Here is a 17,807-nt window from a genome sequence, read left to right as displayed (position 1 = left end):
AAAACAAACTCACAGAGCTAAGATAATGCATCCATAAAGCAAGAAAAACCTCAAAAAACATAAAAGAACTCCTAGAAATTAAAAGACACAATAAATTTTAAAAATCTAAATAGTTGGTTGCTAAAGGCGAGGAAATTATACAAAAAGTTAAAAACGAAAAATAAGAAGACTAAGGTAATTGAAGAAACTTGGAGGACCAATTCACAAAGGAAAATTCAAATTCGGTCCCAGAATGAAAAAAAACCAGAGAACAGCTGACAGCAAATTTTTAAAAGTAACACAAGAGAATTTCTTATAACTAAAAGATCTCAGTTTCCATATTGAAAAGGTCAGCCAAGTGCCCAGCACAACGGACCCTTCCTCTAAAAAACATTACCACTATGGCATTTCAGAATACTAGGGACTAAGATCTACACGTTTATAGAGAAAGAAAAACAGTCTCACATATAAATGAACAGGAATGGTTTCAAAATCAATGAACACTAGAAGCAGAGCAATGCCTTTAGTTAACCAAATAATTCCAAGTAAGGGTACAACAAAGGTTTTTCCAAGTATGTTAGGCCTCAAATAAATTTTCCCTACACATTCTCTCAAGAAGCTACAAAAAGGAAAGACTTACTGTGTAGGGAACAGGTCTATGAACATCTTTAAAACAAGTAACAATAAAATGTTCCAAAATACCTCAGATATCTTCCCAAGTCAGTCCACATATATCTACCAATCTTTATCACTGGGGGTCTTGGAACATACCCTCCACAGTTGAAGGACTACTGTATCTATGATTACCTGACCTTCAATTTCCTCTAAGTATAGCATTGCAGAAAACATTTGAAAGTACTTGTATGCTGAAGAGAGGAATAAAGTTTTTTCCAACTCCTCTCTCAGTATATGTATTACTTAAAAAGTATTAAATGATACATAAAATTCAAAGGAATTTATATTAACTTTCCTTTGAGAATCTAGAAAGAACTTCATACTCCCTCTGCTGGGCTACTCCAGACCAAGGTTAGGAATCACTCTCTAAGATAAACACCTCACAGAAAATTAGAGGTTGTGTTATGTTTCCAAGTTACTCCTAATTATTTGTGTCTTGATTCCCAATATACCCGGCTTTATATTTCCCTATGTTAAGTGGTTATTTTCTCGTAACTTCGGCTCATGAAAAAACTGCATAATACAATGAAAATGAGTAAATTTTAAAAATAATTCTGTTAAGTGTACTTTTAAAGGCATGAGCAAAAATATATACTACAGAGCTATATCCTTCAAGCCTCAAGGCAGCTCTGGAGTGCCTGCAATGTTCCATTTTTTGATCATAATATATTCATTTTGTGAAATTTCACTTACGATTTTATCTTTTCTGTTTCAAAATCCTTACTAAAAATGAGTCTCCATTATTTGATTCTAATATTTTTAATTTGACACTGATTCAATGACAAACTATTCAGTAACAGCGGCCTAGCTGAATTGACAACTCTGAATAATCATGTTGGTTATGTATTACCATACTGTAATATGGTCAATATTAAAAAGCACTGAATAACGAATGAGATACTAAAAAGTTTATTTTGGTGCTTTTTTTTCTCGTGGGGTTCAAGTGCAGGGCTTTATTGTTAATTGACAAATAACTGTACACAAAACACAATCTCATGTTATTTTGATACATGTGCAACTGAAACAGGTGTTTCAATACAGATCATGTAGAGTGAGATCAAGGTAATTAGCATATCCATGTCAAACATTTATCATTTGTGTTGGAAATGTTCAATATCCTCCTTCTGGCTATTCAAAACTAATTATTGTTAACCATAGTCATCCTACAGTGCTACAGAACCCCAGGACTTATTCCTCTTACCTAGTTGCAATTATGTACCCTTTCACAAATCTCTTCCTATCCTCTCGCCTTCTCCTTACCCTTCTCAGCCACCAGTAGCCTCTGTTCTACGGTCTACTCCTATGACATCAATTTTCTTTTGCTTCCACATATGAGAGAGAACACAGGATGTTTATCTTTCTATTCTTTGCTGGTTTCACTTAACATGACTTCCAGTTCCATCTATGTTGCTGCAAATGACAGGATTTCATTCTGTTTTATGGCTGAAGCCACATTTTCTTTATCCAGTCATCTGTTGTTAGATACCTAGGTTGATTCTGTACCTTGGCTACTGTGAATAGTGCTACAGTAAACATGAGAGTGCAATATCTCTTCAATAAAATGATTTCTTTTCCTTTCAATACACGCCTTGTAGGGGGACTGCTGGATCATATAGTAGTTCTGTTTGTAGTTTTTCAAGGAACCTCCATACTGTTCTCTGTAGTGTATATACTAAATTCTAACCAACAATGTATAGAGTTCCCTTTTCTGAGCATCCTTGCCAGCATTTATTATTTTTCCCTTTTTTGTATAAGCCACCCTAACTGGAGTGAGCTACTTCACTGCTGTTTTGATTTGCATTTACTGATTAGTGGTGTTGAGCATTTTTCCATCATATTTATTGGCCATTTGTACGTTTTCTTTTGAGAAATGTCTGTTCAGATCATTTGCCCATTTGTTAGACTTTTTTTCTGTTGAGACAGCTGAGTTCCTTGCACATTTTGGACATTAATTCCCTGTCGGATAAGTAGTTAGCAAATATCTTCTCACATTCTATGGAATGTCTTCACTGTTGATTGTTTCCCTTGCTATGCAGAATTGTTTTAATTTAATATAACCCCATTTGTTTATTTTTGCTTGTGCTTTTGATGTCTTACTCATAAAATCTTTTCCCAACCAATGTCCAGAAGCATTTCCCCTATAGTTTTTTTCTAGTAGTTTTATCATTTCAGATCATACATTTAGGTCTTTAATCTATTTTGAGTTGATTTTCAGATAGGGCAAAAGGTGGTGTTCTGGTTTCATTTCTTCTGAACATAATTTCCAGTTTTCCCAGCATCATTTATTGAAGAGACTGTTCTTTCCACAGTGAGTATTCTTGGCACCTTTGTCAAATTAAAATCACAAATTTATTTGACAACTGGATTGATTTCTGAGCTCCCTATTCTGTTCCTTTGGTCTATGTGTCTGTTTTTATGCCAGTACTGTACTGTTTTAGTTAATATAGCTTTCTAGTATATTCTCAAGTCTGGTACTACGATACCTCCAGCTTTGTTCTTTTTGCTTAGGATTGCTTTGGCTATTCCAGGTCTTTTTTTGGTGTCACACAAATTTTAGGATTTTTTTTTTGAAAAGAGGTTTCATTCCGTTGCCCGGGCTGGAGTGCAGCAGTACAGTCACAGCTCACTATAATCTCTAACTTCTAGATCAAGTGATCCTCACACCTTAGTCTCCCAAGTAGCCTGGGCTACAGGTACGTGACACCACACCCCGGCTAGTTCTTGTATTCTTTTGTAGCGAGATCTTGCTATGACAGTCTGGCCTCAAGTGATCCTACCTTGCTTTTCTAAAGTGGTGGGATACAGGCGTGAGCCATCTCACCTAGCCTGATTTAGAGATGGTACTGAATCTGTAGATTGCTTTGGGGAGCACTGCCACTTTAACAATATTAATTATTCTGATCCATGAGCATAGGATATTTTTCCCTTTGTATCCCATTCAGTTTCTTTCATCCATGTCTTATAGTTTTCCTTATAGGGGTCTTTCACCTATTTAGTTAAATCTATTTGTAGATATTTACTTATTTATTTGCTATTGTAAATGGGAATGCTTTCTTGATTTTTCAGCTAGTTCACTGTCTGTGTACAGAAACACTATTGTTTTGGATATTTAATATCCTACAATTTTATTGAATCAGTTTGTCAGGTTTTTGTTTTGTTTTTTTAAGATAGTCTTGTTGTCACCCAGTGTGGAGTGTAATGGTACAATCTCGGTTAATTGTAACCTCCATTTCCTGGATTCAAGCGATTGTTGTGCCTCAGCACCTAAGTAGCTGGGACAAAAGGCATGAGCCACCACACTTAGCTAATTTTTATATTTTTAATAGAGATGAGGTTTTGCCACTTTGGCCAGGCTGGTCTCAAACTCCTGGCCTCATGTGATCCACCTGCCTTGGCCTCATGAAGTGCTAGAATTACAGCCATGAGCCACCACGCCAAGCCTGAATTTGTTTATCAGTTCTAAGAGATTTTTGGTGGCATCTTTAGGTTTTTCTATATATAAGATCATCTCATCTGTAAACAGAAACAAACTGACTTCTTACTTTCCAATTAGGATATCCTGTAATTCTTTCTCTTGCCTAATTGCTCTGGCTAAGACTTCCAGTATTATGATGAGTAAGAGTGGTGAGTGGGTATTCTTGTCTTCTTCCAGTTCTTAGAGGAAAAGCTTTTAAAATGTTTATTTGAAATAAGAGAGAACTTATTTTAAAGTGTTATCAGCATATCCACAATCTGTGTCAGAATCTAGTAGTGTTCTATATGTAAATGGTCTAGTTTTTGTCAAAAAAAAAAAGTTATTCAATTAAAATGTCATAACAAATAAAACAAAAACATGTCAGACCCCTTAAGTGACCTTTTATCAAAGGAAAATTCTAAGTTAAAATGTATGGTTACGATGATATAAAATACATCTTTTTTGGGGGGGTGGGTCTCACTCTGTTGCCCAGGTTGGAGTGCAGTGGCGTGATCTCGGCTCACTGTAACCTCTGCCTCCTGGGTTCAAGCGATTCTCCTGCCTCACCTCCTGCCATCACTCCCAGCTAATTTTTGTATTTTTAGTAGAGACAGGGTTCACCATATTGGCCAGGTTGGTCTCAAACTCTTGACGGATCTGCCCACCTTGGCTTCCCAATGTGATAGGATTACAGGCGTGAGCCATCACACGTGGCCACAAAATATATCTTTTATAATGATACAGATGTACATAAATCTACAAATAACTAGAAAAGGACAAATCAAATATAATTTTATAAGGCATTTCCAATGAAGTTATTAGTGTTTTTTAAATCAATCACTTTGCAGTATGAAATTGTAAATGTGTAACGTGCAACCTAGCACCTTTCTGGTTGTTCCTTTATTTTATACTCCTATGCAAACAATAAAACCAAGTATTCAAAAAAAGTGCTTATTTTTAAATTTAAATGCCAAATGTTAACTATTACTTCGTCTTAGTTCTTACATCTTGATTGCTAAAAGAAGAATTTCATATAAAAGGCATGAGAGGCCGGGCATGGTGGCTCATGCCTGTAATTCAGACACATTGGGAGGCCAAGGTGGGGAAAATAGTTGAGGCCGGAAGTTCAAGACCAGCCTGACCAACATGGTGAAACTCTGTCTCTACTAATGATACCAAAATTAGCCAGGAATGGTGGTGCACGCTTGTAATCCCAGCTACTTGAGAGGCTGAAGTGGGAGGATCACTTGAACCCAAGAGGCGGAGGTTGCAGTAAGATGGCGCCACTGCACTCTAGCCTAGGCAACAGAGCAAGACTCCATCTCTAAATAAATTTAAAAATTAAAATAAATAAATAAATGGCATGAGAACTTTTAACTCAAGATTTTATTGAAAACACTAGAATAATATTTTCTCTTTTCAAGTGAAATTCTATTAAGGAGATACCACCATCAGCTTATAGAATGCTTCAAATATTGGGGAAAGAACTATAGTTCTCAATGTTACTTATTATTTCACTGTAACAGTACCATGAGAAATATGTCATAAAAGTTTTAACGTCTTCAGAGACATTTAGATCAGACATTGTTCTAGGCACCACAAATAAAGCAAGGAAGACATAGTTTCTATCCTCATACAATTTATATTTTGCAGGAGGAGGAGACAGATAATAAAAACATGATTTTATATAATTAGAGCCATGACCACTATGAAGAAATTAGAAAAGGCACAGAGACAATACTTGTATTCATTAGCAGGCACTTGGACAAGTACCAGAATGAAATGATGAAGCTGGCTGTGCTAATACCTGGAGGAAATACATTCCAGACAGAAGGAATAGCAAATTCCAAAATGTGACTGGCTTCTTCAAGTAATATCAGGACAGTGTGGCCGTAATCAACAAACATTAAAAAAGACCTTCGAGAGGTATATGGGGATAAGTATATGTAGAACAGACCATGAAAAGAGCTTCAATTTTATCCTCAATGAAATGGAAAGCACTAGACAGTTTTAAGCAAGGGAACAGTGACTTAATTTAATATCACTTAAACTTTAAAATTAGTCTGGCTGCTGTGTGGAAAAAGAACTTGACTAAAGAGAAACAAGAACACATGGAATGAAGGAGATCAACAAGAGACTACAACCAGATGATAAGGGTTGTTCATGATGATTTGGATTACGGTGTTAATGGGGGGAATGATGAATAAAAGGTGAGATTTTGAAAATTTTTTAAAGGTAGATTATAGATTTGCTGATAGGCAGTGGGGAAAGTAAAGAATCAAGGCTGATTTATAAATTTTGGTAGGGCCATAAACTGAAATGAGATTTAAAAACTCAGAGTTTGTTTTTTTTAAAAAAAAGTACAAAGCTTAAACTGCAGATTCAAATACATTGAGAAAGTTACGTCTTTCTATTCCAAGTACTAAAATATGTATCTGGCACATTGTAAATTTTCTCCCTTCATTCAAATCCATGATAAGACCCACATGCGTAACGACACACACTGTTTGAAGAATTATTCCAATTGTTACATTAAAAATATCAAAGATGGGCACTACTGTTACCAAAAGAAATCTTACAGCTTAACAGCCCTATAGCAAGTGGTTCCACATACTCACCATTTTATGGAGATCAGTGTCAGGGCAGTTCAGGTAATTCAGAAATTATGTAAGTGTACAATGCTTTAGAAGAAGTATTCATGAAATGATATGTGTTACTGAATCATCATGAGAATAAACAGCAACTTAGTAACAAGGCAACACTAATTCAACAGGGACCCTGATGTATTTATCCACTGTTTCTGAGTTTATGATGAAAACAGATATTTTAACAGATGCTACTTAGATGTGAACTTTGTCTGTGTAGTTGTGTATGAGACATAAACGTATGTTCAAGTACTGTTTGTCTATAGGACACAGATATAGATGTATATGTACATACTGACACATAATGGTCAAGAAGGCTGTTCGGTATTCAATAAACCAAAGTGTTCAATGGTAACCATATCTATTGGATAGAATTACAGTGGGGCTTTTTCCTCTTTACTCATCTGTATTTTGCTATTTTTCTACTCTAAATTTGTATCATTTGCCAAAAAAAGCAAATTAATAAATGCATTTGAAATGAATTTTAAAACCATACTACACATAACCTAGGTTTATGAGGCATAAGGACAAAGTGTTTACAAGACAAAAGCCATGCTCATAAAAGTATCCAAGAATTTTGAGATAGAAATGTCCACATATAGACACATAGTATGCAAGACTATGTTTTTGAAATGCTATACTGGAAAAAAAAAGGAATGGTACTTTATTCCTTATAATTTAAAAATTATGTTGGCAAGTGATACACATTCTTAGATAATGCCATTTTCCTTTTACCTGTTTTCTCTCTTTAGGATTGAGAAGTAAGTACCGAGGATCAAAAACTATCTTGTGCAACTCCTTCTCCCATGTTGAAAAAGCAGACACCTTTAAAATAAAAATGTATTGCCTCATAATTAAGTTTGCCAGAAAAATTTAAAGGTCATAATTTTGCTTGAAATCTACAGGATATCTGTTTATAAAGGAGACATAAAACCATACTGAAGTTTCCATCACTAATAAATGACAAGCAGTGGGAGGCTAGCAACAGCAAATTTCCACACTAATTGGCTCTGAACGTTCCTATATTATATAGAAATAACACACTTAATTACTCATTAAAATAACCACTACTGTGTGACATTTTAAAAATCAGCACATCAGAAAAAGCCTTGAAGATCTGTATTTTGATTTCTCATGCTCGCTCCAATCTTGTGAACAATGTTGTGATTTAAAATTGAACAATTTTACTTATTCAAATGAATCTATGAATATAACCAAATAGTTGAAATCCCTTCTCAATTAAGTTTCTAATAATATCACAAAATATCAGTTCCCCTTTAACAAAAGCCATTCTGCAGATATTAAAGGAAGAATAATCATATATACCTTACCTATCGAAAGTAGTCCGCCATTCTGTAATGTTAATACTCGTCTTATATTACTCACCACAATTTAATGACCCAACAAATGTTAAGTGTTATTTGTACTTAAAAGGACAGTAAAATGGCACTTAGTTAAATATAAGATTAGCCAAGAAAAAGGCTGCTGGAAAAAATGTACAGTAATTTGATACAGCCCCCTTATCCCCCCCCATAACATGAGCACTAACCTTAGATTTGACCTTTTAGCAAGACATATTTATATTACTTATACAAAACAGAAATATCTCCCCCAAAGATTGTTTTCTGACCCCTCTCTCTAGCAGCATGTCCTTGAACTGCTTCATTCGAGCCTCCAGAGGGACAATGGCCCTTTCTCGGGCAGCTTTAATTTCAGCTTCCATGGCAGCTTCTTTCTCTGAGTCAATGTCTTTATTATCATCTCTCCTATAAAAAATAAAATATAAGACATCAACTGACAAAATATCAATTAACAGATCTTATTAGAAATCTTAAAATCAATGGAATTTTCAAGACTCACTACTGAGCAGCATATTTTTGGCAAAAACAGATTATACTGAGGGTTTCAAATGAACTCTAAGGGATAAACAACTTTCATAATAACAAAATTAAAATGGGCTTCTAATGATTTACAATGGCTTCATTATTAGGAAAAAAGCTACACCTTTAATGTGCTGTCTCTCCCTGACACTGGTTAATAACAGAAAAAGTCAACAATCTTACTTTAAAAAAAAAAGTTTCTGAAGTAACCCTCTATGTGTCAGAATCAAACAGCACAGAACATAATTTTTTTAGTTCTTGAAATACAGAAAGAACAGTATTTTCCAAAATGTTTTACATTATCAGTACATAAAATATTTTGTAAAATCTAATAAAAATTGGTATTAAGTGGTATTATGTTTTTGTAATCTCAAACATTTATTTTAAATATAAAACTAAAATATCTGCAATCTTGGCCAAGTAAATATGTAAGATATATATATATATATACCTTACCTACCTGACATTTTATTACTCACTTTCTGGGTGATAAGTTGAGATTTAAGATGAAGGACAGGTCCCAGAGAGCAACATGGGCCCAGGAGTAGTTACGTGGAATTAGAACTGTTCATCAATGACTAACCTACTTCTTGTTCCTCCAAAAATGCAGCTCAGGGGTAAGGGCAACCCTGTTTCTTTGTGGTACTCAAGTGAGACTGTAAACATGGAATCAGGGCACCTCTCAAATATATGCACTTCAAAAAAGGCCCATGCATGTCAATAATCCAAAAAAGCATGTAATTCAATAATATCTGTGTATATTTCAGCAGATCTTCCTTCTTAAATATGATCTGCTAAGTATATTTTAAAAATTGGCTCTTATTCCCATACAAACTTAATGGAATCAGGAAAACAGAACATGTGGAAATTCAAAAGTATGCTATACAGGGAACTGTAGGTAGCCCCAGAGATTTAAAAGGACTAAGGCTAACCCACAAATGCAAGTGAGAGGTACTTAGCAAATTAGGGAACGAATCAAAAGAAATAGAAGGCATAGTCCGGGACCTGCAGGAACTTAGCGAGATAGTCTGTGACCTAAGATATGCACAAAACAAACAGGTAAAAGCAATTTGCCAAACAATATACCCTCTTATAATAATAATTTTTAAAACTGTTTAAAGAGTTAAAAGACATCCAAGAAATATAATAACTAATGAAAACAAATAACCTTTATAAAACTATACTAAATGAAAATGTAACAATACAAACTATCGCTATCTATCTCAATAAAGGAAATAAAAGAAAAACTAAGCCAGGAAAAATAGGCTTTTAGCTTTGTACCTAAATAGAGAAGCTCGGGCAATCCACATAAAGGACTTCTTTGACATTCTCCTGATAAAAGCAGTTAAAAACCTTACAGAGTTGTCTATAAGAACAAACAATTAAAAACAACCTAAAAGTTTAACATTGTAGGAACATCCAAAATTATGATACATAAACAGAATGAATACAGTCATTTATAATAATTAAGAAAACAAATGTCTTATTCTAGGTTTTTTTTAAACAAGCACAAAATCAGTTAATCACAACTAATAAAAATTACATTTGGTCAAGAACTAAAAAGTCAATTGCAAAAATGAGAATAGCTATGTTATGCTGATAGATTATGAGTGATTCTCTTTCAAATCTTTCTTTTATGTTGTTGCCAATAAAGAATTTTTAAAAAAAGAATTACCCTTTATAGGGGTTGTCTTACTGATTTCCTTGCCATTAATTTGGCTGCATTCAATCTGTCCTTTTCAGATAAGGACTACGATTAACCAGTTCCTGTTAATGTCTTCAAACTTTCCTTTTTGCTGCTAAATAATGGTCCCATTCCCCACACATGCATAACCTCTACCCCACCCTCCCCCTCCCATAATATTTACATTTTACCCAACTCTAGAGCACTGGCCAAGCTAATAATGCCTCTACTTCTTAGCAGTCTCTTTCTCGCAGAGCACTTCCTAAGCTTATGGGTTCACTCCTCACCAAGAAGTAATGACAGTAAGTCATAAGAAAACTACATAAAGAGGGAGAAGGCTGTGTCTGTTTTTATGAGATCTCTGGAATGGTATCTACTGGGGTCTACCTGAGGGAGGAAACTAATTTTTTATAAAATTGAGACCTAATAAATTTCTAAAAAGAATTCATTCCAAAACTATCACCTGGCTTCATAATACATACATGAATACCCAAATCTTCTACAAATCTAGCAACAGAAGGGGCACATTTTCAACAATAAAAAAGCTATTTAATATCAGGCCTAAGCGAGCAACCATGACTGCTGCCTTCTAACAATATTCACATTACCTGTCCCTTCCAATCACAAATTACTACCAAATCAACTATTAAAAGATATAATCTACCTGAATCAAACTGTATGTATTACTTACTTCCGTTTTTTTGCTTTAACAGGTTCATCTTCATTAATTTCGTCCATTAATTCTTGTTCTTCTTTAACTGTAAGACAAAATTTAATTAAAATATTTAGGTATGAATCCTTATGCTAATCACTACCAGAACACTTGAATAGTATTAAAGCAATTTATAGTTAGTTCACTCACTTGCACTCATAGAGAATTGCCACTTTTGGATCGACAGCATTGTCGGAGTTGGGTGCCCTGGCAAAAACATTTCAAATACTGTTACAAAGTCATATGCATCTATTTCACAAACTCTTCTTTTTAAAAAGTACTGTTTACATAAAATATTCACCTCTTAATATTCATCCCTTTATAAAACATTAAACAAAGCATAATTCTATATTCTATTTATCCTCCCTTTACATTAAATTTTCAATTCATTTTGAAATGTTTCTTGCCCAAACCTTAATTTACAAATATATAAAGCTTTCTTGATTCAGGATTTACAGCACCTTTTAACGATGCATGTTAATGTATTTATCAAATTAATAAATCACATATTTAAAAACAAATGCATGAAAAACAAAAGCAAATCACATACTTTTTCAACAACATTCAATACCATGGCTATCAAGTATTATTATCATACCTATAAAACAAATATTGCTGAAGGTGAGCCTAGTACCTTCAGCACCGGATAGGCAAAGTTGGCATTGATTCAGAAATTACTTATAAACTGCAAATATCAGTACATACATACAATGCATGAAAATGTCTCAATCACTATAAATGATACACACTAGGATTTATTTCATTAGAAGTATCAAATAATTCATTTATCTTGCTTCTATATCACATGGGGGCCACAGTTCTATAAAAACACAATCATATCAATACAAGAGCAAATTACCAGTAAGAAATACACAACAAAAATTATGTACAAATATTTGTACTCAATATATTAGAATGTCCTCTGAATATGAGGTAGATTAAAAGATAATCTCTTAGTAAGGTTTAGGTGTCTATTCTCAGGAATATAAGGGTCTTCTTATCTACTGCAAAAGAAAGATTTTGTATTTTTTAAAAATGTGTACTGAATTATTTCAAGAAATATATTACAAGTTGCAAAAGGTGCTAAAAGGCCCACTGAGGAGCATTTTAGTAGTATTGATAAGCACTAAGCAAGCAGCAACTGTGCCAACCATATCTTGATCTAACTGAAAATCTTGAGTAGGACAATAAATTAAAGATACACACATTTTACGATGCACAACCTTATCCAAATTCTCTCCATATTTTTAATCTCTATTATTTCACTCAAACTAGCATACCAGTCTATTTTTTCCTTTCTAACACTGCTTATATTCTTTGAAAAAAAGGGTTTCTAAATAACCCCCATATTTTCTATCAAAATATGAAAAAAAAAGTTAAAATCAGTGGATAAATTCCTAATTTAAAACTTACTTAGTTTCTTCAATTCTTCCATTCCTTTTTTATGAGGGGGCTCTTGAATAATTTTGTCAACATCTGCCCTGCCAATCAGATCATCAGGTCGGTCCCACATAGAAAGACGAGTGGTGGGATTATAAAAGAAGACCCGCTCATCACCGGTCCAAACAACACACCTAAGGATTGATTCAAAATGTCATTCTTTTATGTTACAGAACATATTTTATAGCTAGGACTTCTACTTTCAACCTGCCACAAGTGGGGAGATTCAGGGTACTGAAGAAGGACATGTTCTTATTACCAATGATTATTAGCAGAGAACCAAACATGTTTTTTAGAAGAGAACTCAATGACTCAAAAATAGCGGATCGACATATTAACTGAGAAAACCAAGAAATGCAAAGTAATTTGTGACCAAGGATTAGAATGCTTAGGAACTTGGTTTGGCACACTTAATTTGAGAGTACTAAATTATAAACTATCAACAACATTGAGTTTAATGGCAACTAATAATAAGGCTATTAAGCAGTTCTAAACCTAAAGAACAACAGACATAGCACCCTACCTACTATAGTTCTTAATATTTCTCAAAAAACCAAAATTCTGTACTCAAATGCAACCTATGAAGACTTTAAGATCTAATTATATCTGTAACAAAAAGTAAAGAGAAGGCCCAGCATGGTGGCTCACTTGAGCTCAGGAGTTTGACACCAGCCTAGGCAACAATAGCAAAACCCCATCTCTACAAAAAATATTAATTAAAAATATTAGCTGGATGTGGTGGCATGTGCCTATAGTCTCAGCTACTCAGGACGCCAAGGTGAGCATATCACCTGAGCCCAGGAGGTCAAGACTGCAGTGAGCTGTGATGACACCACTGCACTCCAGCCTAAGCAACAAAATGAGACCTGGTCCCCCTAAAACAAAGTAAAGTATCAGTTGTATTATGCATCATACACTGCAGCCCACTACAACCAACTGGTCCTATAAATTACAATTAGAAAACTCAAAGAAAAAAGCAAAACACCACTACATTCAGACTCTGTACAGTCTTAATGAATAAACAGAAAGCAATATGGAGGACAGTCAAAATTCAGAGAAACAATTGCAAGGGAATAAATCTCTCCATTTCACCACCTCCCACCTCATAGCTCTATCCTGAGGGTGATCCCTGGTTGCAGAGTGGCATGGTTGCAGTAGGATGGCAGCTAAAACTCCAACAGAAACTAAGTCTTTATGGCCTGATTATCAAGCTATTCAACAGCTGTCAAGCGCAGGGTAACTTACAAGATGAAATGATCAGACTAAACCTCCTACGTTAAGGAAGTCAAAAACTTTAAAGCAACAATAACTAAACTTCCCTGAGATAAAGAAAAACACACTTAAATGAAAAACGTTCTCAGCAGTGAAATATAAAATGCAAAAAGCAACCATAAGGAAAATTTAGAAATTAAAAATAACTGAAATTAAATTTTATTGGACTGGCTCAAGAACAGAATGAAGATGCCAGGAAATAATCTGAATTAGAAGATGGATCCGCTGGGCATGGTGGATCCCATCTATACTCCTCACGCCTGCACTTTGAGATGCTGAGGTGGGAGGATCACCTGAAGCCAGCGTTTGAAACCTGCCTGAGCAACAAAGTGAGATCCCCCATCTCTACAAAAAATAAAAAATAAGATACAAAAATAGCCGCATGGTGGCATGTGCCTGTAGTCCCACATACTCAGGAGGCAGGAGGCTAAGGCAGTGATCTATCATCGTGCCACTGTACTCCAGCCTGGGTGACAGAGCAAGATCCTGTTACTTAAAAAAAAAAATCACTAATTATCTCATTTGAAGAACAGGAGGTGGGGATGAACCCAAGTCTGAAAATTAATGAGGACCATAAAGCTCCAAATCGATGGGGTTTGGAGTTGGTTACTAACTTTTAATTCATAATACTCAAAAAGAGAAACGACAACCCAGGAATATATTCTTGGAATATGGACTATTTTTATAACTCTGACTTTGAAACCAGGTAAATATTTTCCATAATTATTTTTTTAAATGAGGCTGTGTAACAGTCAGTGGAATAATTATATAGAAATTATACAGAACAACTATTCCAAGTGTCTTTAAAACACAGTCATTTGATTATGCATTCCTAGAGCAACTTGCCCTAAATATAATTTTTTAAAAAACTATTTTCAGTAATCATATTGTTAGTGATAGTTTTGCTACTGTTACCCAGTGACTTGTGTGTGAGAAAAGCAAATGGGTAATTAGATCGCTATCATTGAGAAACAGTATTTTCAGCAAGAAATGAGATACTGAAGTAAGATAGATGATGAAGTTCAATACAAATCTGAGGTAGATCTGAACGGCAATTAATGGTATGAACTCATGGTATATCTTTGAATGTGTATCTTCCACCAGCTGTGTCTACCAAAGAAGTCTAAAAACAATGACTAATTCAGTTGCACACTATCCACTTCCCACAAAAATGCCCAGGGCCCCCTGGAATAATAGCTGAGTTTAAGTCTGAGACAGGAAATATACAAAACAAGCCTAGAACATCTCGTCAAAGCAGAAAACAGGGAAGCTATAAAATACAGGATTGTAACCAAAAGACCTGAAGAGTCAGCTGCAAGAGGCTTCTCCTGACTAAAGATGAGACAATTTTAAACATCAGTAAGAATAAAAACTGTAATAGATTAAAAATATAGAAAATATATTTAATCTATGAATTAATAATACTCAAATCAACTCACTATTCTGAAAACTGCTAAGTCCTTCCCTTCCTATACAATTTGTACCTCTAAATGACCAATGCTGCTAAGGGGAAGTATCTCTCTATAAGCATCCCAGTTAATAAATTAAAAGGGAATAAAAGAAATACATTAGCACTACTTTCAACCCTTAACCCATTTATGCCTAGTCTTCCATTATTGGAACACTAAGCTTCTGGGAGTTATTAACATCCTACTGTTCATTACCAAGGTCTGATTTCTCACCCAAAAAAATAAAAAAAATTTGCAATCTTAGGCATAAATGGGCTAATGATTTAATTGATCTATAGGCCCGAGTTTTTCAATCTCACACTGCTGAGATACTGGGCTAAATAATTCTTGTTGGGAGCAGTCCTGTGCCTAACAGGATGTTTAGGGCATCCCTGGCCTCTATCCGCTAGATGATACTAACACCCTCCAAGTTTTGACAACTGAAAATGTCTTCAGGCATTGCCAAATGTCCACTGGGGGTGAAATTACTCCTAGTGGAAAACCTCTGATCTACACAATAATCATCATCACTTATGAACTAGGCTTGCCAAAAAGATTAAATATGAATCTGATTACACTTCTAGATCTGCTTGGCTGTTTGTAGGAAATTCAGGAATGGAAGACCCTATATTAAACAGTACCATGGAGGACCCTATTAGATAGTACCATGGGGACAAACCCCGATTTGGAAACTATAGGAAAACATTTATTTCTTCAATAACAAAAACAAGAAAAAGTTAGAAGGGAACCTATAGATTGTAAGACTTCAGAAACAAGCCAAATCATTGCAATGTGTGGATGATATATAGATTAAATAAGCTAGAACAGGAACAAGAAAAGAAGCACTGAAATGGTAAAAGGAAGAAAAGGGAAAAACAAGATGAGAGGAAAATAAGAATTAGACAGGCATACCTTAGATATTGTGGGCTCAGCTCCAGATCACCACAATAAAGCAAATGTGGCAATAAAGCAAATATTGCAATAAAGCAAACAGTACAATAAAGTAAATCTCAAAATGTTTGTATGCCAGCACATACAAAAGCTATGTTTACATCATGCTGTAGTCTATTTAGTGTGCAATAACATTATGTCCAAAAAAACCCAATGTACATACCATAATTTAAAAATACTTTATTGCTAAAAAAAAATGCTAACAATCATCTGAGCTTTCAGCCCATCATGTTTTTGCTGGTGGGGGGTCGTGCCTCAATCTCTTGATGGCTGATGACTCATCAGGCTGGTGGTTGCTGGGGTAGCTATGGCAATTTCTTAAAATAAGACAAATACGTAGTTTGCTACATCAATTGACCCCTTCTTTCACAAAAGATTTCTCTGTAGCATGCGATGCTGTTTGATACCATTTTACCCACAGTAGGACTTCCTTAAAGTTTGGGATCAAACAAAATTGAAGCCCTGCTGCTGCTTTATCCACCAAGTTTAGGTAACATTCTAAATCCTTTTATTATTTCAACAATGTTTACGGCATCTTCAACAGTAGATTCTATTTCAAGAATCCACTTTCTTGGCTCATACATAAGAAGCAACTCCTGACCCATTAAAGTGTACTCATTAGATTGCAGCAATTCTGGCACATTTTCAGGCTCACTTCTAATACTAGTCCTCTTGCTACTTCCACATCTGCAGTGACTTCCTTCTCTAAAGTCATCCATGAGAGTTGGTATCAACTTCCTCCAAATTCCTGTTAATGTTGATATCTGGTCTCGTCCATGAATCACCAGTGTTCTTAATGGCATCTAGAATGATGAATCGTTTCCAGAAGGTTTTCAATTGACTTTGCGCAGATCCACCAGAGGAATCACAATGTATGGCAGCTATAGCCTGATGAAATGTATTTCTTCAGTAATAAGACTTGAAAGTCAAAATGACTCCTTAATCCACTGCAGATTGGATGTTGTTATCAGGCATGAAAACACTATTCATCTCCTTGTACATTTCCAACACAGCTCTTGGGTGAAGAGGTGTTTGTTAATTAACAGTAATATTTTGAGGGGAAAAAAATTTTTTTCTGAGCAGTAAATCTCAACAGTGGGCTTAATTCAGTAAACCACGCTATAAACAGATGTGCTGTTACCCAGGCTTTGACTTTTATTTATAAGGTACAAGCAGAGTAGATTTAGCATAATTCTTAAGGCCCTAGGATTTTTCAAAATGGTAAATGAGCAATGGCTTCAACTTAAGTCACCAGAGAGATGGTGAAAGTCAGCCCATCCTTTGAAGTCAGGCAGTGACTTCTCCTCTGTAGCTATCAAAGTGCTAGATGGCATGTTCTTCCAATAGAAGGCTGTTTCATCTACACTGAAAATCTGTTGTTTAATGTAACTGCCCTCATCAATGACCTCAATTTGATCTTCTAGATAAATGCTACAGCTTCTACATCAGCACATGCTGCTTCTCCTTGCATTTTTGTTAACGGAGATGGCTTCTTAAATTTCATGAACCAACCTCTGCTAGCTTCCAACTCTTCTTCTGCAGCTTTCTCACCACTCTCAGCCTTCATAGAACTAATGAGAGGTAGGGCTTCTCCTGCTGTGGCTCAGGCTTTGGCTTAATGAAATGTTGTGGCTGGTTTAATTATCAATCCAGACCACTCAAACTTT

General features: G+C 35.0%; 1 protein-coding gene across 9 annotated transcripts in view; it reads right to left on the bottom strand.

Moving 5' to 3' along the window:
- The window catches only part of TCERG1 (transcription elongation regulator 1), a 62,375-nt gene that overhangs the window by 19,489 nt on the left and 25,079 nt on the right, over window positions 1-17,807 (bottom strand). For 5 of the 9 annotated variants that reach the window (XR_615980.5, XR_013531398.1, XR_013531400.1 and 2 more), the window contains 6 exons: window positions 12,443-12,603; window positions 11,180-11,236; window positions 11,009-11,075; window positions 9,915-9,965; window positions 8,384-8,519; window positions 7,489-7,578 (listed from right to left, as the gene is read on the bottom strand). Coding sequence is in view for 4 of the 9 variants with exons in the window: in XM_008987135.5 (XP_008985383.4) it covers window positions 7,489-7,578; window positions 8,384-8,519; window positions 9,915-9,965; window positions 11,009-11,075; window positions 11,180-11,236; window positions 12,443-12,603 (562 nt within the window). In the remaining 5 variants the exon portion in view is untranslated. The remainder of the gene's footprint in view (window positions 1-7,488; window positions 7,579-8,383; window positions 8,520-9,914; window positions 9,966-11,008; window positions 11,076-11,179; window positions 11,237-12,442; window positions 12,604-17,807) is intronic. The other 4 variants (XR_013531397.1, XR_013531399.1, XM_008987140.5 and 1 more) reach the window with 1 other exon arrangement.

Source organism: Callithrix jacchus, chromosome 2 (assembly GCF_049354715.1).
Source record: "Callithrix jacchus isolate 240 chromosome 2, calJac240_pri, whole genome shotgun sequence".
NCBI classification, from domain to species: domain Eukaryota; kingdom Metazoa; phylum Chordata; class Mammalia; order Primates; family Cebidae; genus Callithrix; species Callithrix jacchus.
This window is presented reverse-complemented; position numbering and strand designations above follow the sequence as displayed.